The 21,301-nt window shown below is 37.0% G+C and overlaps 2 protein-coding genes and 1 long non-coding RNA gene across 4 annotated transcripts; all 3 read right to left on the reverse strand.

Annotated features, from left to right (window-relative positions):
* Positions 1 to 4,068: 4,068 nt before the first annotated feature.
* On the reverse strand, positions 4,069 to 8,279 carry LOC145807950 (uncharacterized). Its single transcript, XR_014351384.1, has 2 exons — positions 8,057 to 8,279; positions 4,069 to 4,368 (listed from the first exon to the last, which is right to left on the reverse strand). It is a non-coding gene; the product is annotated as an uncharacterized LOC145807950 (long non-coding RNA).
* A 798-nt stretch (positions 8,280 to 9,077) lies between these two features.
* On the reverse strand, positions 9,078 to 14,827 carry LOC114262258 (DNA mismatch repair protein MSH7-like). Its single transcript, XM_082904901.1, has 4 exons — positions 14,748 to 14,827; positions 11,725 to 11,891; positions 9,992 to 10,191; positions 9,078 to 9,906 (listed from the first exon to the last, which is right to left on the reverse strand). Exons 1-4 carry the CDS (start codon positions 14,825 to 14,827, stop codon positions 9,832 to 9,834), a joined length of 522 nt encoding a protein of 173 aa, XP_082761027.1. The 3' UTR covers positions 9,078 to 9,831.
* Positions 14,828 to 15,150: 323 nt separating this feature from the next.
* LOC114262259 (CBL-interacting protein kinase 18) lies at positions 15,151 to 18,937 on the reverse strand. 2 transcript variants are annotated; one of them, XM_028202611.2, is made up of 2 exons: positions 18,553 to 18,937; positions 15,151 to 17,196 (listed from the first exon to the last, which is right to left on the reverse strand). In XM_028202611.2, exon 2 carries the CDS (start codon positions 16,800 to 16,802, stop codon positions 15,360 to 15,362), a length of 1,443 nt encoding a protein of 480 aa, XP_028058412.2. In that variant the 5' UTR covers positions 16,803 to 17,196; positions 18,553 to 18,937; the 3' UTR covers positions 15,151 to 15,359. The 2 variants fall into 2 exon arrangements, with proteins under 2 accessions (XP_028058412.2, XP_028058413.2); XM_028202612.2 differs by having other exon boundaries at positions 15,151 to 17,107; positions 18,553 to 18,714.
* Between the last annotated feature and the right edge of the window lie 2,364 nt (positions 18,938 to 21,301).

The following is a 21,301-nucleotide window of genomic DNA, read 5'->3' on the forward strand; positions in this document are numbered from 1 at the left end:
AATACCTCATCTTTGTGCTTTATTGTGTAAACCTAGGCTCTCTTTGAGAAATCATCAATGAACGACACAAAGTAGTGTTTACCTCTCAAAGAAACATTCTTGGAAGGACCCCACACGCCGGTGTGAATGTAGTCTAGGATCCCTTCGGTATGATGAATAGCGGTACCAAACTTGATTCTTGTTTGCTTGCCCAGTACACAATACTCGCAGAACTTAACCTTCCATGTTTTGGCACCTTTTAACAGGCCTTGCTTTACCAACCCTTGTAAAGCCTTCTTATCGACATGCCCTAGGCGCATGTACCAAAGTCTGGAAGTGTTTGATGTATCATCCTCTGAGTTGGTGAAGACAGCCACTCTCTCTGTGATTGTAGAGCCGTCTAGGAAATATATGAATTTCCCTTCTAAGTACCCTTTATTGCAACAAATGCTCATCGTATAACTTTGAAAACTCCACCTTCAACAGTTACTTTATAACTTTTGGAGTTGAAAACTCCCACTGAGATGAGATTCTTTGTCAAATCTGGTACATACCGAACATCTTTGAGAATTCTGATTGTTCCATCATGCATTTTTAGCTGAATCATTCTAATCCCCTTTGTTCGGCAAGCATTGTTGTTGCCCATTAGCACAACTCCTCCATCAAACTCCTGTGAGCTCGAGAATCAATGCTTGTTAGGACACATATTGTAGGAACATCCGGAATCTAGAATCCATTCATCAAAATGGCCAAGTGATGAAACTGTAAAAGCTGATCTTTCACCATTATCTTTATCTCGTGCATCGTTCACATTTTCCTCTTTCTTGTCTTTATTTGAGCAATCTTTTATCTAGTGCCCCCTTTTGGTGACAATAGGCACACTCGTCTTTTTTAAGACGTCTTCTGTCTGATGATCTCCCCCTAGATTTTAAGTGTGAGACTTTCTGCACCCTGTATATCTTATGTTAGTCGTCTTGCCTCTGACTATCAATGCCTCAGATGTTGAGTCTCTGTTTGCAAACTTATATTTTCTTCTAAACTCGTTATTCACCAAGGCATTTGAAACATCAACATATTTGATCTTTTCTTTACCATATAGTAAAATGATGGTAAGATGATCATATGTGTTAGGCAAGGAATTTAACACTAACAGTGCTTTATCTTCATTATCGATTTGAACATCCAGGTTCTTCAAAGCGGCAAGAATTTTATTAAAGTTGTTTAGGTTTTCGTTCATCGAAATACCTTTCTTGTAGTCGAAATGAAACAACATCTTCTTCAGATAGAGCTGGTTCTCAATGCTCTTTGTCATGAACTTGTCTTTCCGCACCTTCCATAACTCCTTCGCAGTATCATATTCTATGAAGGCGTATTTCTCCTCTTTTGCAGGGCAAAGTCAGATGGAGCTACAGGCCAAAAGATTAACTTTCTCCTACTTTACCTCATGCAGGCTCTTTGGTTTGTCTCCTAGAGTGAAATATAGGTTCATTTGGACAAGCATGTCTTTAACTTCGCATTTCCACATGCCGAAGTTGTTGTTTCCATCAAACCTTTCTACCTTAAACTTAGCATGGGACACTAGGGTCTAATGTCGAGAGTTGCTTGTAGTCGCGGGGTTACTTGTAGACTCGGTTGATCTCATGTCTGCACTCAATGCTCTCTATCATGAACTTGTCTTCCAGCACCTTCCATAACTTATTTGCAGTATCATATTTTGTGAAGGCGTATTTCTCCTCTTTTGCAGGGCAAAGTCAGATGGAGCTGCAGGTTAGGAGATTAACTTTCTCCCACTTTAACTCGTCTAAGCTCTCTGGTTTGTCTCCTAGAGTGAAATATAGGTTCATCTGGACAAGCATGTCTTTAACTTCACATTTCTATATGCCGAAATTGCTGTTTCCATCAAACTTTTCTACCTCAAACTTAGCATGGGACACTAAGGTCCAATGTCGAGAGTTGCTTGTAATTGTGGGGTTACTTATAGACTCGATTGATCTCATGTCTGTAGATTCTGCCATCGAGACTTTTCAATAATCTCCACCACAAACGATAACAGACGTTTGAAGTGCCCAAAACAAGGCAAATTCTAAGCTTCTGAAAACTTCGCTTAAACTTCAGGTTCGAATTTAAAAAAAAAATAAATCCGCGATTACATTCGGAACGGTCAATTTAGCTAAAAACAAGCCTTCCTGTGTCAAAAATAGCCCCAAATTGGCTTGGAAATTGACCGAAAACTTTTTTTAGGAATATTCCATTAGAGGAAGAGAATATTCTGTCTAGCCTAGGAATATTTTGTCCAAAACAGAATATTTCATTAGAGTTTACTGTGACACTGACGTGGCTGATCGGGTGATGTAGATGACATGTGGCACTGATTGGACAATCTAGTTATTGACGTGACTCAATATGTGGTGATGAGTTGGCAACTATGTGGTACAGACGTGGCAGTGACTGGGCTGGTACGTGGCGCTGATGTGGAGATAACGTGGCAGTCTTGCAAAAATAATTTGCAAACTTGTTGCCAAAAGGATTCAAACTCTGGCAAAGGAGAATAGGTACTGAGCCTTAAGTACTTGAACACAGCTCCACTTAGTATTTTTTCCTCCAAATAAATATTTGAAGTATTAGTTTTGGAGATAGATGGCCGTCTTCTTCCTTTTGCAGCGCGTGGGTCACCTGATACAGAGTTGACTTTACACGTCAAACTTTGACCGGCGCGTATGGATCGCCTAGATGTTCGTTTTGGCTTTTCTTTTTGGGTTTGGATTCCTCTCGTCGAGTCAGACCTCCTAGTATGTTCAGAAGTTGATTTCGACAACTTTGAATTTTTTAATTTACAGAAAACAGAGTTGCAGGTGCTCTGTTTTGGCACAATGATGCTCCGATACCAATTGTTGTGCTTATGAGACCAAAACGAATACCAAACACATACAGAGAAAAGAGAAACATAAGGTTTACATGGTTCAGCAATGCGCCTATGTCCACAGGCAACGGATTTCACTATATGGAGAGAAATACAAAGATTACAACAATGGAGGAATAGGGGACAATACTCTTACTTTATTCACACTCACACTCACACTCACTCAGTTGCTTACACTCTAATTACACTCTCTTCTGATTTCCACATTTAAACCCCTCCCATTCACTACCCTTTTATAGATGCAATAGGAGAGCCAAAGTCTTCATAGCCATCGACAAGCCATCAATACACTACAACAAAAGATAGATTTGGCGACTAACTTTTTAGTCGCTAGAGGTTCAATTTTGGTCACCAAAACCTTTTGCCGACTAATATTTTTGGTCGCCACCTTTGTCGTTGAAAGATAGTCGGGGAAAGTAATTGGCGACTAAATTACTAATAATTTAGTCGCCAAAACTGTTTCAACTAAATTTAACATGACATTTTCAGCGACTAATATTTTTGGTCGCCAAAAACCTAAATTGTTTAGCTACTAAAAATTTAGTCGCTTAAGGTCTAACATTTTCGGTTTGGCTACTAATGTTTTAGTCGCCTAAAGCACTTTTCAACGACTAATATTTTTGTCGCCAAAGCTTAAATTGCTTAGTTACTAACACTTTCGTCGCCTAAGGTCCAATATTTTCTGTTTTGGCTACTAATAGTTTGGTCGCCAAAAGTGTTTTACCTTTTTTTTGTTCTTTTTTTTTTTGGCTACTAAATTATTAGTCGTCTAAAGTCATATTTGTTATGGCTATTAAATATTTAGTCGCCAAAAGATTTGTTTTCATTTAATTCTTTTTTTTAGCTACTAACTATTTAGTTGGCAAAAATATTGACCTTATTTTTGGCTACTAATTTTTTAGTAGCCAAAACATCATTTTATGTTTTTTTTTTTTTAATTTGTCCACGCCCACAACCTGTATATATTCCATGCAACCTGTACGATATATACAAACTTGTTTATATATATATTATCACCCATTCAACAATCTACATCCATTTCACTTCCAATCATCTAAAAATTAATACCTTCAAATGTCAATAATTCCATACAAACCAAACCAAACCAAACCAAACCTTAAGTCCCATCAAATGAGGTCGACTTCCATACAAATCAAATACATTAATTCTAATTTAAAATAATAATTCCATACATAACATAAATGATCATAGGGAAATTTCATCATCCGTATACAAAAATATATTAACACCATGGTAATATGTACCACGACAAAAGGTAATGAATAGATCATGACATCAATTATCTGTTCGAAGGCAAAAATATTATGTACCCCGCCAAAAGTATTTTGCACAATTAATACAAACCTATACAAAAAGTAGAGGACGACAAAAATGCAGGAGTTTACAAAAGTGTAAATTGTCATCCGTCCACAAAAATGGAATATCTACAACTCCATGCCAAAAGCCATCTACAAAAAAAAAAAAAAAAAAAAAAAAAAAACACAAATTAGTTCCATGTATAGCATTTGAGCATAATGTCACACCCCTTGTAACTGTAATAGAACTTTATCCTAACATTTGTAATTTGATATTGGTTTAACAATTTTCTGCCTCATTACTTTCCTTCAGCAAGGCTAGAGTAGCTTCTGTTTTCTTCCATCGCCAAAACATCATTTGACATTCACTATTTGGCAGGGTTGATAACATTTTAGTCACTGAAATATGTACTTCCTTTTTTAGTACGAATTGTTGAGTTGCCAAAAAAATGGTCTTATGTTTTATCACAAAATTGTAATTTCTCCACAACCTGTCTATATTTCGTGCAACCTGTAGTATGTATATAAACAAACCAATACATATTTTATCAATCATTCCACAATCCAAATTATTTCCATCCATCAAAAAATGAATAACTGTAAATGTATATATTCCATACAAACCAACTATTGTCCAAACTAAAATTATACTTCCACACAAAATAGAGAAGCATACAAAAATCCAACCGTCCATATACAAAAAAATATATTTAGTACCATGTGAAATGTCCATTTGGCGTGGTAGAAATTACCATCGTAATTTGTACCACGACAAAAGGTGATCTATAAGCCACGCTAGTAACTATTAGTTGGATTGCAAAAGTTATCAGACAAAAGCTAGTTGTTACATCTGTAAGGTGGTTTAGGGGCCGATTCACATTTTTGCCCCCTTAATGCCTTTTTTCGGTTAAGTTTATGGCATTTTCAACTCTAACTCCCAAGCTACACGTGCTAATTACATTCCGTCTATTATCACAGGTCCTATTTGTCGTGAGGAAGCTGGTTGTGACATTCATACGGTGGTTTGGGGGCTATTTTTCATTTTCGCCCCCTTAAAGCCCTTTTTCGGTTAAGTTTAAGATATTTTCGGCTCTAACTCCCAACCTACATGTGCCAATGACAGTCTGACTATTGTCACTGGTCCTATTTTTCATGAGGAAGCTGGTTGTGACATTCGTACGGTGGTTCGGGGGCCGATTCACATTTTTGCCCTCTTTACACCATTTTTCAGTTAAGTTTAAGGCATTTTCGACTCTAACTCCCAAGCTACACGTGCTAATTACATTCTGTCTATTGTCACAGGTCCTATTTGTCGTGAGGAAGCTGGTTGTGACATCCGTACAGTGGTTCGGGGGTTGATTTGCATTTTCGCCCCCTTAACGCCTTTTTTCGGTTAAATTTAAGGCGTTTTCGGCTCTAACTCCTAACCTACACGTGCTAATGACAGTCCATCTGTTGTCACTGGTCCTATTTGTCATGAGGAAGCTGGTTGTGACATCCATATAGTGGTTCGGGGGCTAATTTGCATTTTCTCCCCCTTTGCGCCCATTTTCAGTTAAGTTTAAGGCGTTTTCGGCTCTAACTCCCAACCTAAGCATGCTAATTACATTCTATCTATTATCACAGGTCCTATTTTTCGTGAGAAAGCTAGTTGTGACATTCATACAGTGGTTCGAGGGCTGTTTTTCATTTTCGCCCTTTTAACGCCCTTTTTCAGTTAAGTTTAAGGCGTTTTCAGCTATAACTCCCAACCTACACATGCTAATGACAGTCTGTCTATTGTCACTAGTCCTATTTGTTGTGAGGAAGCTGGTTGTGACATCCATACGGTGGTTTGGGGGGCCGATTCGCATTTTCGCCCCATTTGCGCCCTTTTTCAATTAAGTTTAAGGCGTTTTCGACTCTAACTCCCAACCTACACGTGCTAATTACATTTTGTCTGTTGTCACAGGTCTTATTTGTTGTGAGGAAGCTGAGTGTGACATCAGTATGGTGGTTCAGGGGCTGATTTGCATTTTCCCCCCTTAACGCCTTTTTTCAGTTAAGTTTAAGGCGTTTTCGGCTCTAACTCCTAACCTACACGTGCTAATGACAGTCCGTCTGTTGTCACAAGTCCTATTTGTCGTGAGAAAGCTGGTGTGACATCTGTATGGTGGTTCAGGGGCTGTTTTTCATTTTTGCCCCCTCAACGCCCTTTTTCGGTTAAGTTTAAAGCGTTTTCGACTCTAACTCCAACCTACACATGCTAATTATATTCTGTCTGCTGTCACAGGTTTTATTTTTCGTGAGGAAGCTGGTTGTGACATCGGTACGGTGGTTCAGGGGCTGTTTTGCATTTTTGCCCCCGTAATGCCCTTTTTCAGTTAAGTTAAAAGCATTTTCGGCTCTAATTCCCAATCTACACGTGCTAATCACATTTCGTCTGTTGTCATAGGTCCTATTTGTCATGGGAAAGCTGGTTGTGATATCCATACAGTGGTTCGGCGACTGTTTTGCATTTTCGCCTCCTTAACGCCCTTATTTGAATAAATTTTAATAAAGAAAGCTATATAGGTTTGTCTCTAGGTATCCTGGTATCCAATTCCTTTAATTTAACCTGATATCCAAGTACATTACAAAATATTCCTATTTCTTAACAAATTTCATTTATTTTCTAGAGTAGAATGGTGTGCACAATATGCCATATAGCATTTTATTCCTATTTTCTGTATAGTTTTACGATTAACTCGAATTGGTAAGTATGTTTGTAGGTGAATGTCTAGTTACACATATTGTCTACATATCTCATACTCATATCCTTATCCAAGTATAATGTTTGACAGTGATACTCTATGCATTTAGAAAAGGATAAATTACACGGACCTCTCCTAAAGTTACAAAAAATACAAGCATTAATTTCGACTAAATGTACCGAAATTAATACAAATAGTGCAAAGATACATGATACTCCTACCCTCATCATCTCATAAAATCCGCTAAGCAAGTAATTTTAGTGTGTAGTACGCAAGTTGGAACTTCATTCATCATGACTAGTGCTATACAGTTACATTTCATGGAATGATAACAAGCATGTTTAGTGATAAATGAACTTAAAATATGCAACAGAGGAACATACAATGTAGAACTCTTTGTTGAATTTGAACTATAAGAGATGCTATATATCATATGTCATCATGAGCCTGCAACAATATGTTTTGGTAAACAAATGCATTTTTCACCATAGATGCAACACCAACATTTTTCCAGCAGAACTTACAATTATATTTTTAAAGTTCACAATTAGCATCAAGAAGCCTTAAAGGAAAAAAATAAGTAACTTGCTTCTTCAGTTTTCACAGTTTAATTCACCTTATAGTTTTAAAGAACTGAAAAATGTAGTAAATTAGTTCAACAAGTGTTTATGACTTGAACACACATCTGAACTGATCATAAACATCATGAATCTCAACCAGTCAACCACTATTCAAATGGGACATGATGTAGGCAGAAAAACAGAAATATTAACATACTATTGGATAAGGACAACCAAATTAATACATAAAGATGTATATCTTGCTTTCCTTGCATGATATCTTGCTTACAACAGAAACAAATTGGATAACACAAAGTGAGATTCTTTCATACATAACTCTGCAGGTGATGTCCACCTTGGAGCCAAATAAATTAGTATATATCTAAAGTGACATTTGCATCGTATAGTACTCGAATACAGAGCACGCTAACAACAGCCAACATCTATTTGACAGGCTAGTAGATCAGCCAGCATTCACCATGTAGTCGAGATACTTAAGCAGAAAAGTCTTGGAAGAAATTATGCTTTATAAATGATAAAAAAGCAAACCTGGTAGTTGGGGAAGTCACTTTCTATAGCTGCTTCAAATTGAGCAAGGAATTTATCAAGCCCATCATTACCATTTAGCAATGGAAGCTTTAGAACTTTCGATAATGATAAGATCATACGCCCCTCATTCTACAAAAGTATCGACAAATCCATTCCAACACGTAGGCCTTTAACAAGAGCCCCAAACTTTTTTACTTGTGCCACAAGTAGACAAATATATATTCTGATCAAACAAAAAGAATTGATACAAAATGATTTTTTTCCTACAAACTAGTAAAAGATATATTCTAATTATCTATGTATACTAGTATGTATAATTTCAAGAATTATTAGCGAGTCAACAAAGGCCACACACAGTTACTAGACCAAAACCTAAATAAATGGTTACCACCAAGGTTCTGAAAAGCGGTTGCGGTTGCCGTAACGGTAGCGGTGACGCGGTTGCGGTTGCGGGGTGTAAAGGCCGTAGCGTAACGGTTGCGGTAACCGGAACCGTGAATTTTTTTATTTTTTGCACAATTTGAAAAAAATTTACCGATACGCACATTTTTTTTCCATAATCATATTTATTAGGTTTTAAAATAAATATTGATCAATTTTTGTATATTTTAAAGTTTGATCCAATATATTTCGTATTTTTAAAGCACTATAAACTGAGTTTTTTACATTTTATTTTAATAATTAATAACTTTATATTATACAAAAAATCAATCACTAACTATTATTTATAAGATAAACAATGACAAAAGTAAGAGAATAAATAAAAGCATATATATATATATATATATATTTTAATCAAATCAAATAGATAATGACCACACTTATTATTATTATTTTCAAACAATATATAGATAGACACACACAAACAAAATGGTTGAGTGATTGCAGCTGAATACAATAGTATAGGTCTTATAGCTTCAACAAATCAATAACATGTTCTTCATCTTCCCTCTTCTCTCTCTCTATCTCTTACTCTTCCATCTTCCCTCTTCTCTCTCTATCTCTCTTCCCCCATTTTCAATTTTTTTTTTTTGGCGTGTTTTTTCAAAAGAAGCAATTCGGAACCGTTACGTAACAGTGCGTAACAGGCCGTTACGGCCATTACGGCACCGTTACGACCACTATAGCAGCCGCTACGGCCGATACACCTGTGAATCTCAATCACACTGCAAAAGCGGCCGTAACGGGTGGCGGCAACCACCACAACCGTTACGTAACGGCGTTACGTAACGGTTGCGGCCGCTTTTTAAAACCTTGGTTACCACATAACAGACCAGCAGAAGAACACCATTACTATCGTCCCATGTTAGAAGTAGACAAGACTTACTCGCTGCTTCAAAACTTTTCTGCCAATCAAAGGCAGTACAAGTGAAGCAGATGACTGAAAGCTAGCCTTAACCCGTCCAAGCAACCTGTCCAAGTCTGGACACTTACGAAGATATTGAGCAATGAGTGACATAAATTCTGAATGTGCCATTAGCTCCCTAATAACATTAAGCCTACAGTTGATTTGCTCTAAATCTTTTAGAGGATGACAGATTCAATTCTTTAAAAGTCGTCTACCAGATGATGTCAAAAAGTTATTAAGATAATTGTAAAGTGTACCTGAAACTCGAATAAAAGAAACTTATAAGAGTATAACTAAGAAAACAAAACTATTAACTATAAGGCACGACCTCTAAAACTAAGTATCATAATTGAAGGTGAGTTTATGAACACTTGCCTGATGGACCACCATCAACATTATTACCAAAAATCTCAAGATTAACCAGTGTCTACCCATCCATTCTGAGGTAACCCTTATAGACTTGGTATGGTCGAATATCTCCGTTATGCAAAACATCATCTAACTACCCAAAAGTGAAAAGTGTCAGTCGTTGAAAGTACCACATATATTACTATCAATCGAAAAACATGCAACAGGAAAAAGCTTACCGTCATCCTGGATAGATGACTAATAAGTCCACCAAGAGCACATAATCCAAGATCATGGTGCATAACACCATCAAAAGTATGATCCCATGTATTACAAGACCCTTTGAAGTATCCCTTCAACAGAATTAGATTTCTAACTTCAGAAGCATTCACCAAATCAATGGTTGGTTGTACTGGAGTCAGTTGTGATGCAGTGGATCCTGCAAGATATACAGAACTTGAGCACCTAGTACCTTGTCTTTTAAATTAATGAAGTCCTTGTAATACCCTTGGTATTAGTACTCCCATTGCTTGCTAGGGTATGCTATTTTCATATGTGAGAATTACTATGATGCTGTTGCAAAATGGTATGGACGGATCTTCCAACAACATTTTGAAGTTTCACCAGAATTTTCGGGTTGACACGGATCTCCCTCAGTTTAGACTGATGTGGACTGATCTCCCTCATTTTAGTCCTTTGTGACGAGCATATTATCAGTTATATTATCAGCTAAAACCCATCTCTACCAGCTTATGAGGTCTGAAAAGACTCTAGACAATACCCAGCTATCAAACTCAAATCGAGATCAGCACAACTAGAAACTAATCACCAAGAAAATAAAAATAGGGTCATGCTAATAACAGCCCAACAGGCTGTCAATAAAAAAAAAAATTCCACAAAAATTAAAATCTCAATACAACTTTTACACATCCCCAAGCATTTTTACATAATTTTATACACCTTTTACACATTTCAATAAAAAAAAAAAAAAATTCACGATCATCTGGAGAAAAAACAGACCCTTTTCCATATTCTTTCTTTTTGTCAACAAAACTAGAGAATGAAGATAAACAAAAATATACACACACACACATACACACACACATATATATATATATATACATCTGGCCCAAACAAACTTAATTACAAAGCATATAACTTAATTAAATGTTTCTTCAAGTAGATCCACTTAGCTGAACAAAAATGACATGAATATAGGTTTGATATACCTCAAGAGAACAATCAAATGATAGAGATTGATATGAATAAAGCAAACAAGTCAAACCAAATTGAACCTAATTTCACTCCCAGACATCTATTTGATACTAAACAAAACAACACAACACAGCATAAAGAGAGAGCATGTCCTATATTTCACAACATAATGTCACAGATTCATGGATTTGAAAAAGGAATTAATGGAAAGCAAATGACACAATTCATAAGTACAGAACCGCAATACAGAGCTTGAAGCTAGGGATCGAATCATAGAAAAGCAAAATGAATGCCAAATTTCTATATCTTGGTTTAAAGTTCGTAATCCATCTGGGTTTCCCACATTCGCTTCAGTTTTGTCACCATCTTGACTGAAAGGGGACAATACATTCTGTACAAGTTCATTTCTATTACTAAATAGTCTAGAATTAGAATACCCCATTCATGTCCCAAATTCTTGCTCAATCCAGCTTGAATTTGGGATTTCTGTGTAAAAATCAACACAAACCCTATACCAAGTGTAGGAAATCAACACAACATTAACTCAAATTCAACACAAAATTAAACAACAAAAATCATATAAAACCCTAGGGCAAGTGTGAGAAATGGGGAAATAAAGGAAGGGGGAGAGAGAGAGAGAGAGAGAGGGAGACCGAGATGCACAGAGAAGGAGAGAGCTCCATTGATAGATAAAGATAGACACTGAGAGCGACAGAGAGGGAGAGAGACCAAGAGCGACAGAGCAAGAGAAACATACCTGTGATTAAGTGGCACTGGTGCTTTGCAGGTGGCGGCGGCGGTGGCAATGTGAGACGGTCTCTCTCGCCGGTGGCCAACGACGGTGGTGAGCGGGGTGAGGCTTGGTAGTGTCGAAAGAGAGCAAAATTTGTTTGAGACAGTGTACATTGGCCCTGTTTGGTAGACCTGTGGGAAAGTGCTTATAGCTTATGCTTACACTGTGTTTGGATTGAGTGATTTGGAGAGAAAAGAAAAGAAATAGAGAGAAATGTATTTCTCTTCCTTGTTTGGTTATCTTAAGTGGAGAGAAATAGGGAGAAATAGAGAGAAATTGAGAGAAACTCATTTCTCTCATAACCCTTATTTTCAATCTTCCCAAAAGTGGAGAGATTGGGAGAGAAAAGAAATCCACAAATGTTTATATTTTTATAATACCAATTTTACCCCTGTAAAAATAAAAGAAATAAAATGATTGAAAATATAAAAAGGTTATTTTGGTAATATAACATAAAATAATTTCTTTTCTTTTCTCTTAATGAAATCTAACCAAACAAGAAGGAGAGAAATCACAATCATTTCTTTTCTTTTATTTCTTACTTATCCAAACAAAAAGGAGAGAAATTATAATCATTTCTTTTCTTTTCTTTTCTCTTATTACTTAAGTAATCATTTCTTTTCTCTCCTAAGTTACCAAACATAGCGTTATAGCATTGATTGGCACCCCAGTACGGGGCACCCCAGCACCCCACCTCCACGTGGGGGGCTGTGAACCAAGGGAGAGTAAAAAAAAAAAAAAAAAAAAAAAAAATTTCAGCCAATCACATATTGCCACATCACTGGGGGTCACTGGGGATCCTTCAAAATTGGGGTTCCAAAGCATTTTTGTTATGCTTTAATAGCTTATAGCTTATAACTATGAACATAAGTTGATTTCTGACTTATAAATTAAGCATCTCCTGCCCCACTCAAAGAATAAGTTGATTTCTGACTTACAAAAAGCTATAAGCTGCATTGTTAAGCTAAACCAAACACATCAAAATAGCTTAAATTAAGCTGAAAGCTGAAATAAGCAGCTTTTAAGCTGCACCAAACAGGCACATTGTGTGTGTGTGTGAGAGAGAGACAGACATATTGGGCGCCAAATTATATTGGTTTCCCTCTAATTATTTTTTTTTTCAAATTTTAGCAACTATTTCACATTTTAGTCGCCAAATCAACTTGTTCTGCGACTAAACTTAGAATTAGTAGCATAAAATATTAACTTTTGGCGACTGCTTGTTTTTTTTGTCGCATATAACTATATGTTTCACAACTAAATTTTTTTTTAGTCGCCAAAAAACAATGTATGTCGACTAAATTAAAATGGTAGCCAAATTTTGAACCTTTGGTGACTAAAATTGCTTTGGTCACCAATTTTGATCGCCAAATGTTTAAATTCTTGTAGTGATAAAATCTGAAAATCAGCCACCCTAGGATGGAGTAGCTCAATTGAATCTTTAGCCCAAATTTTCAACTCCTTCATTTGTCTTCAATCAACAGCTATTATTGACATTGGTGAATCAGAGCCAATCTTCAACAGTTGGTAATAGAGCAAGCAACATAAGAATAATCTTTAAAAGAAATTAACTATTTCGGTGTGAATACACAACTGAAAATGTAGAATTTAGGCTAAGTTTGGGAAGTCCCAAATAAGTCAAAAAGTCAAAAAGTTACTCAAAAAGTTAAAAAGTTAACACTATTCACCAAAAGTCAACAATTACGGCTGCACAACTCTCAATTCAAATTTTCCTCTACAAACCAATTTTTACAATTTTTTATTACACATTTTTCCATAAAATGTCAAAAAGTTAACCCAAACATCCATATTTTCAATCTCAATTTTTTAGTCCAAAAAGACAAAAAGTGCACTTATTTAGTCTTCCCAAACTTGGCCTAGTATTTTCTTAAAATCCAAAGTTTCACCAAAAAACCTTAAATCTAAACCATTCAGAGCAATAAAAAAATAAAATAATAATAAATGACTCTTTGCAGCTATATTATTATACATTGGAGGCTTATTTATTTATTTAAGGTTTGATTATTATACATTGGAGTTGATGCGCGGTCTTCTAATTTTTCTTTTTCTTTTTTTATATATAATTCAAGCATTGTATTGCTCGGCTTTTTTGTTAGGTCATACCACTTTATTTATTTTTCATGTTTTGTTAAGTCATGGGAGTTTAGTATTGTAAAATCTCTCATAAGAATTCTATAGAGCTAATGCATCACACCTAATTGAACTTTTTTGTATAGTATCCTATACATATATACCTTTTAGGTCAACCACTACAAAGGAGTGATAGCGAAGAAAAACCATATAAAGGTGAGCAACCCATATAGCAAAAGCAAACATCCTACTTTAACAGATTTTCTTGAAAACAGGTGGGGCCAAGGTCTTCTTGGACCAGAACATGGCTCCTCCTGAGAGATTCTGTGGTTAATTGTTTGTCTTCTCAACCACAAGTAGAAATGGCCAATGGAGGAGTTCAAGATAAGCAAAGACACTTGGGCCTTGTAGAGCAGGGGAGACAATTGGATACATATCATTATCCACATCACATGCTGCAAAAAGTTGCTGTCTTGACTTTTGAAGTGTAGTGTAGAGATAACAGTAATCAAAGAAGATCCTTTTGGATGTACTTTACTTGAACACCACAGGAATGTTCACAATGAGTGGTAATTGTATGTCCATGTGGTACTAAGAGATTCATTATCAATCATTCCAAGTAGACCTGAAAATATCATGATACATCAAACCAAAGGACTCAAGTGGTGTTCACAGCTTTCTTTGTTTTGGCAACTCAAAGTGTGTTTGTTTGCGCGCTTGATTGGAATTGGTTTGCAAGTGGATAGATCATACAAAAATGTCACACGCCCAATGAAAAGTCAACAGAAAAGTGTTTAGAAAATTAAATATGTAAAAAGATTCATTCTGGATTGTGACCTACATTACACCAAATTTGAATTTGCACCATAAGAAGTGCTTTACATATCATACAAAACCTTGATATGAGCAACAAAAGGCAGCTAGGGTATCTACTTAAAGATTTCTTGTAACAGGGAGTAATACTTCCACTGACCATTTTCTGACTGTGTTCTGAGAGGAAACATATGATGCATGAATTAATATTTAATACCCAAAAAGAAGATACATAAACACATGAATCCAAGAAAAAAAAAAAAAAAAAAATTGGTATTTTGTTACCTCCACAACTTGAACTTACCTTCAATGCAAAATACTCTGCTATCTTATTTTATTTTTTAGAGGAATACATAAGCATTATAGACTTCATAGTCATGGTGGATGTGGTGTGGTGTGTCTGTAAGTGCCCACATCTCAGTGAGCAAGCAAACCTTTCATGGTATGCACAAATGCTATGTAACAGATTGTGCGACACAAATGCAATTGCAGAAAAAAGAGAGCATTTTTAGAATCTGCAAAATCAAAACATGTGTTGCTTATGTACGGTATGTTGTGAAGGAAGCAAACACAATTTCAAGTTTATTGGTAAAGCTATGATACAAACAAGGACACACAATAGATGTTGAAAAAAGGGCAGAATAGAAAAATTTACAAAATTTATCCAATATTGAACATTGGCAATGGACCAATGATCAAGGTAACTGGTCCAGCTGCTGCTGCTGTAGTTGTTCTTTCTGTTGTGGTTGCTGCTGCTGCTGTAGTTGTTCTTGCTGTTGTGGTGGGACTGGTTCCAGATGTAGTTCTAGTTGTGGCTGCTGCTGCTCACCTTGCCAAGCCCAAACAATATCTTGGAGAGCGGGTCTCATACCCTCTTTCAGTATCTTTTGATATTCCAGCGTATCTCCATTAGATTTCTTCACCTCCACCAAATGAAATGATGGAGCGACTACAAAAATCTCCGCATCAATGGACAAGATCCCCTTTCTACCTTCCTTCATTCCCTCAAACTGTATTAACCCTCCACCCTTTTTCCTCACCCTCATTTTCAAACGCTTTGCAACTTCCTCTAGCTTTGATATGATTACTGAGGCAGGTTGTCTCGAAATAAATCTCTCTTCTTTCCTTAGATGAGACTCCTCAAACAAGCCTGATAGATCATAACCAGCAGAAAGGGAAATGATGTCAAAAGCATTTAAGTTTGCAGCTTTCACTAATTCTTGCTTTTCCTCAGCAGCCATACTACTATTCTCACATGAAGCAGAAGCTGCATCGGCATTTGAAGAAGATGCCATCTTGCTCTCTGCATCAGTTATTGTTGGTTTGTTCAATCCCTTTTTGTACCAGGAATTTTCCTTAATTTTGGCAATAGAAATTCTAGTATTGGGATTTGGATCCAACATCTTTGATAGTAGCTTCCGTACTTCCGCTGGAAACCAATTGGGGCATTTATACTCTGCTTTGCCAATCTTCCTATACATCTCCATCAAATTTGAATCATGGAATGGGAGATAACCAGCCAAAATAACATATAAGATCACCCCACATGACCAAATATCAGCTTTGGCACCATCATAGCCTTTCCTGTTAATCACCTCAGGAGCAACATAGGCAGGGGTCCCACAAGTGGTATGAAGAAGCCCATCTTGGCGCTTTGATTCAGCAAGTGCACTCAATCCAAAATCAGAAACCTTCAGATTCTCATTCTCATCTAAAAGTAAGTTTTCAGGTTTCAGATCCCGGTGATAGACGCCCCTACTGTGGCAGAAATCAACAGCATTGATCAATTGTTGAAAATATTTTCGACCAGCATCCTCCTTCAGCCTTCCTTTAGCCACCTTGTCAAAAAGTTCACCTCCTTTAGCAAATTCGATGACAAAATAAATCTTTGTTTTGGTGGCCATGACTTCATAAAGCTGCACAATATTAGGGTGCCTGACCATTCTCATAACAGATATTTCTCGTTTAATCTGATCTACAAGCCCAACCCGCAAAACTTTCTCCTTGTCTATCATTTTAATGGCCACACTTTGGCCAGTTTTGAGACTTCTCGCATAGTAAACCTTAGCAAAGGTTCCTTGGCCTAATAATCTCCCTAATTCATATCTTTCCATCAACACACCACTTCTGGTGTCCATTCCAGAGCTAATGGAGGACTATATACTACTCTATCTCCTGCTAATATGTCGTATGAAACCTACCTTGCAGGAGTAATTAACGGTAGAAGTAGCTCAACCGTCTTCGCACACATAGTGCATTAAAACAAGTGGCATTTTATAATTGCTTATCCCTTTGTGCTTTTGGGCATGTGGAATGAATAAGCTATGATTTAAAGGCCCAGTCTCATGAGAGCTGAAGAAGAGTGGCTGTTGTAAGGCCAACACGTTGTGGATTTCACAGAAAGGGTTCTGAACAGTCATGCACATCTTTCAGCATTCCCTGGCTTCTCTTTTAAAAAAAGATCAATTAGAAAATGCTGACAAGCAGAGGAATGTCAAGAATTAACTTCAACTGCAAAAACTTGATGTAGACCTAAACACCACGGAAAAAAGGTATATTTAATGTTTGCACACAACAAATAAAAGGCAAAATTGAAAGAAATCATCATCATTAAGACACTGATTCAAATAAATTGTAATTGCATACTTATAAGAACACGGGCATCAACAACTGTCATGCAATTATCAGCTTCCATTGAGTGATTTACAGTGAGCACTTCTAATCTACATAATATTCAGCATGTGGACGCAAATAAAATGTTACACAGGACCACAAGAATACTGTGGTTGCTTCAGAATTTATGCAAAAAAATTGTGAAAAGAAATCCCAAAAAACAATAATCACCACAAGCTTGTCCTGAAACTGTGTCTTATTACAACGACATGAAGATTAAGTGAAGATTGTGTTGTGCTAAAATTTTGCACATTCAATTGGCAACCAAGAATAAGCTTGTTCATGCCAAACTTGCAAGAAAGAAGGAAAAGAAATTTATGAAGACTATTTACTCACCCTGGAGGGGTGAAGCAAAGAGCATCATCATAAGAACAATGCCTAATTTTATAGGGTCATGCAAAAACAGCCCATTGGGCTGTCTTTAAGGTGAGAATAATATCGAAATAGTTTAAATCTCAATACACTTCCACATATTCTCATATATACTTTTTCATCTTTATATACATTTCTCATATATTTTTATATACATTCTACGTGTATAATCGATACAATAACCATTCATTGGACGGTCATTATTTTCCAATTTATAAACCTTTGAACCTATACTAATCCGTCCCAGACTAAGATTCTTTCCATTTCAAAGGCACGAGGTCATGCCATTAAAATTTAAAATCAACCGTCTATAATTGTTACATTAATTTAGATTCAAAATTTCTTTTTCTATCTAATGGTCTCCTACTTTGGCATCCATTTAAGAAACATCCAAATTAATTAAGAAATGTATAAAATTATGTCCACTGTCAATCACTGAATTCGACACCACCCAGATGTTATTCTAAATAAAATAATCTTTTGGGATAATATCTACAAAAACCCAGAATTCAATCAGTAGATACAAAACAAAACCAACCAATAAGGGATCAAATGATTTGTGTTCATCAAATGTTAATCCACACCGCATCCATCAACAACATTAAAGAAAAAAAGCTAAGACCAACAATGAATCATTTAACGTTGTTAAACAATACATGAACTCTAAATCATCATCAAATAAACATATAAACAAAAACAGCTATATGTACAATCCAAGAGCATATTCAGATACGCTTACATAAAAATCCACAATTTCTGAACAACAGCGTTCAAAAAATCGAAATTAGATGATTATTAGAATTCAACAAGAACACGAAGATTAAGGAGATGAAATCAAATTACCTTGTTTTTGTTTTTGGTTTTTTGGATTGAGCTGAGAAAAGTCTCGGCGTACCACAAACTGCGAAGGAGCGAGAGAGAACGTGATCGGTCGGTGATTAATTATGAATGAAAACACGGGGAGGAGTAAGGATCAGGTGTGAGAGAGGTCATGGTAAGAATCGTGAGCTGCTCAATAAGGAGTCGGATCTGGAATATTCTACTGAGAGTTCGATCCGAAAGTTGAGGAGGGACCACAAGGTGCTCTGTCAGTATTTTTAACTACATTTTAAAAATCAAAACGATGGGCCCCCTCCGCCCACAACATCAAACAAAAAACACATGACATAGAAGCATTGTTTGAAGTCTAGATCCTGTGTAGTGCCTCCAAAACGACGTAGTTTTGGAACTAACACTGTGTTTGGATTGAGTGATTTGGAGAGAAAAGAAAAGAAATAGAGAGAAATGTATTTCTCTTCCTTGTTTGGTTATCTTAAGTGGAGAGAAATAGGGAGAAATAGAGAGAAATTGAGAGAAACTCATTTCTCTCATAACCCTTATTTTCAATCTTCCCAAAAGTGGAGAGATTGGGAGAGAAAAGAAATCCACAAATGTTTATATTTTCATAATACCAATTTTACCCCTGTAAAAATAAAAGAAATAAAATGATTGAAAATATAAAAAGGTTATTTTGGTAATATAACATAAAATAATTTCTTTTCTTTTCTCTTAATGAAATCTAACCAAACAAGAAGGAGAGAAATCACAATCATTTCTTTTCTTTTATTTCTTACTTATCCAAACAAAAAGGAGAGAAATTACAATCATTTCTTTTCTTTTCTTTTCTCTTATTACTTAAGTAATCATTTCTTTTCTTTTCTCTCCTAAGTTACCAAACATAGCATAAAACTCAAGAAAAAAAAATGGAAAAGAGAAAGAGGTCAGCAGAAACACAAGCTAAAGCTGAAAAGTTGAGAAACGAGAAGAGAAGAAGATTTAAAAACCAAACCTAGATTTAAAACCCCCTACAAAACAAAGAGTCCAGCTTATATTTATTGTGCATTTGATTATTCAAGGCTTGGAATATAGTAAGGAAAAATAGTTTGAGGGTTGAAGAATTGAAATTTGGAAAAGATTTCTAAAGTCAATAATGATTAAAATCAGTATTGATGGGCATCCAAGAGAGCCCAACCCACGATCTGGGAATTCTGGACCATAACTGACAACATAATGGACATCTAAAAGGGTCCGGTCCACGAATTAGGACCCAGCCCACGGACTATATATTAAAGCCCAGTAACTTTGAGAAACCAATGATGGACCAAGACCAAGAGTATTCAAACACCTGTCGAGCAGGGAATTAGTCATGTAGGCAGACAAAGATCTTGCAAAATTATTGCACCTACACATCAGCCATTAATGAGGCTCTCCTAACATTAAATGCGATAACCTCTTCACGTCGGAGGATACAGACTTACCATGAACGATGCAAGCTAGAATCTAGACTTTCAACCAACAAGACAGTCTGGAATAGACAAGAAAATGATAAGCAAAGGATATAAGGAAGCTTTCGAGATACGTTAAAGGTTAAGTTCTTCCGTCTCTTCGATCTATCAATAATCAATCTCCCCTAACCTAACTTGGTCGTCGGAGAGTCCGTCGGGGGATCCTTTCCTCCTCTGGACCTTTTTACAGGCTTGTCTGGGAAACACCGAAGTCAGCAGACTTGCTGTTGGAAGCATGGATCAGTCCGGCCCATCCTCCGTTGGAACCGCAGTATCATCAGTTGGCGCTGTCTATGGGAACCCTTTTTCACAAAGACAGTTGTGTTCACTGTCACCGGAAGGAACCCCATTATCACCCACCTCTTATTTCAGGGTGGATGGTCATGACCAGGCCCATGGCTTCCCAATACAATGCTAGTAATCTTAAAGCTGAGTCCTCTAATACAAACAACCCATCTCCATATTTCGTCAAACTCATCGATAGTATCAATTGTTTAACCAAGCAAAACCAGGCCTTGATCAATGCCTTGCTCCAACGGAATCTCCCCATTCCTCCGTCACCACCACCACCACCAAACATCCCTTCAAACCGGGAACAAACTCTAAGCCACCTACTCCAACCACATGCTCCTCGAGAACCACTTCCCCCTCCTTTCATCCCACAAGCTCACCTGCCAAATTCGGAGGGCCTACGGCCCCCACATCAGGGTTCGCATCCCTTACACCACCCTCCCGTCCCCGAAGGTGAGGCTAGCAGCATTCAACCTTCATTCCCCTCCGACAGTGACAATGTCCCCATTTGGGACCCAGAACTGTGAGCCATGAAGCTCCAACTCCAGGGGGTTATGCAGAACATGTAGAACAAACCTTCCACAACAGCCAACTCCCCCTTTGCCGCATCCATTAGGGACAAACCCCTACCTTCCAAGTTCAAGATGCTGCCAATCGACACCTTCGATGGCACAACCGATCTGGTCAACCATCTAGAAGCTTACAGGACCCTCATGATCCTCCATGCTTTCCCTAAAGAAATAATGTGTCGTGCTTTCCCCATAATGCTCAAAGGGTCGGTGCGACTATGGTTTAGTTAATTACCACCGGACTCTGTCACCACTTTCAAGCAGCTAAGTGACTCCTTCCTGAGCCATTTCATCGGCACTCAACGTCAGCGACGACCGGCGACCCAGCTGTTGAACATTCGACAAACTGACAGGGAATTGTTGCGCAGTTTTGTCACTTGCTTTAATTCAGAAGCTCTCCAAGTTGAA

This window comes from Camellia sinensis, chromosome 14, assembly GCF_055761805.1.
Source record: "Camellia sinensis isolate YWXY chromosome 14, ASM5576180v1, whole genome shotgun sequence".
In the NCBI taxonomy this organism is placed as follows: Eukaryota; Viridiplantae; Streptophyta; class Magnoliopsida; order Ericales; family Theaceae; genus Camellia; species Camellia sinensis.

What these genes read in the sequence shown, in the direction of transcription:
- LOC114262258 (XM_082904901.1), bottom strand. Translation starts at nt 14,827, where the DNA reads ATGGTCAGTGGAAGTATTACTCCCTGTTACAAGAAATCTTTAAGTAGA. An exon ending in CTTTTGTTGCTCATATCAAG is followed by an intron (nt 11,892 to 14,747) that starts GTTTTGTATGAT and finishes ACTTTCCCACAG; the next exon opens with GTCTACCAAACAGGGCCAAT. An exon ending in CCAGTGCCACTTAATCACAG is followed by an intron (nt 10,192 to 11,724) that starts GTATGTTTCTCT and finishes TATATCTTGCAG; the next exon opens with GATCCACTGCATCACAACTG.
- LOC114262259 (XM_028202611.2), bottom strand. Translation starts at nt 16,802, where the DNA reads ATGGACACCAGAAGTGGTGTGTTGATGGAAAGATATGAATTAGGGAGA.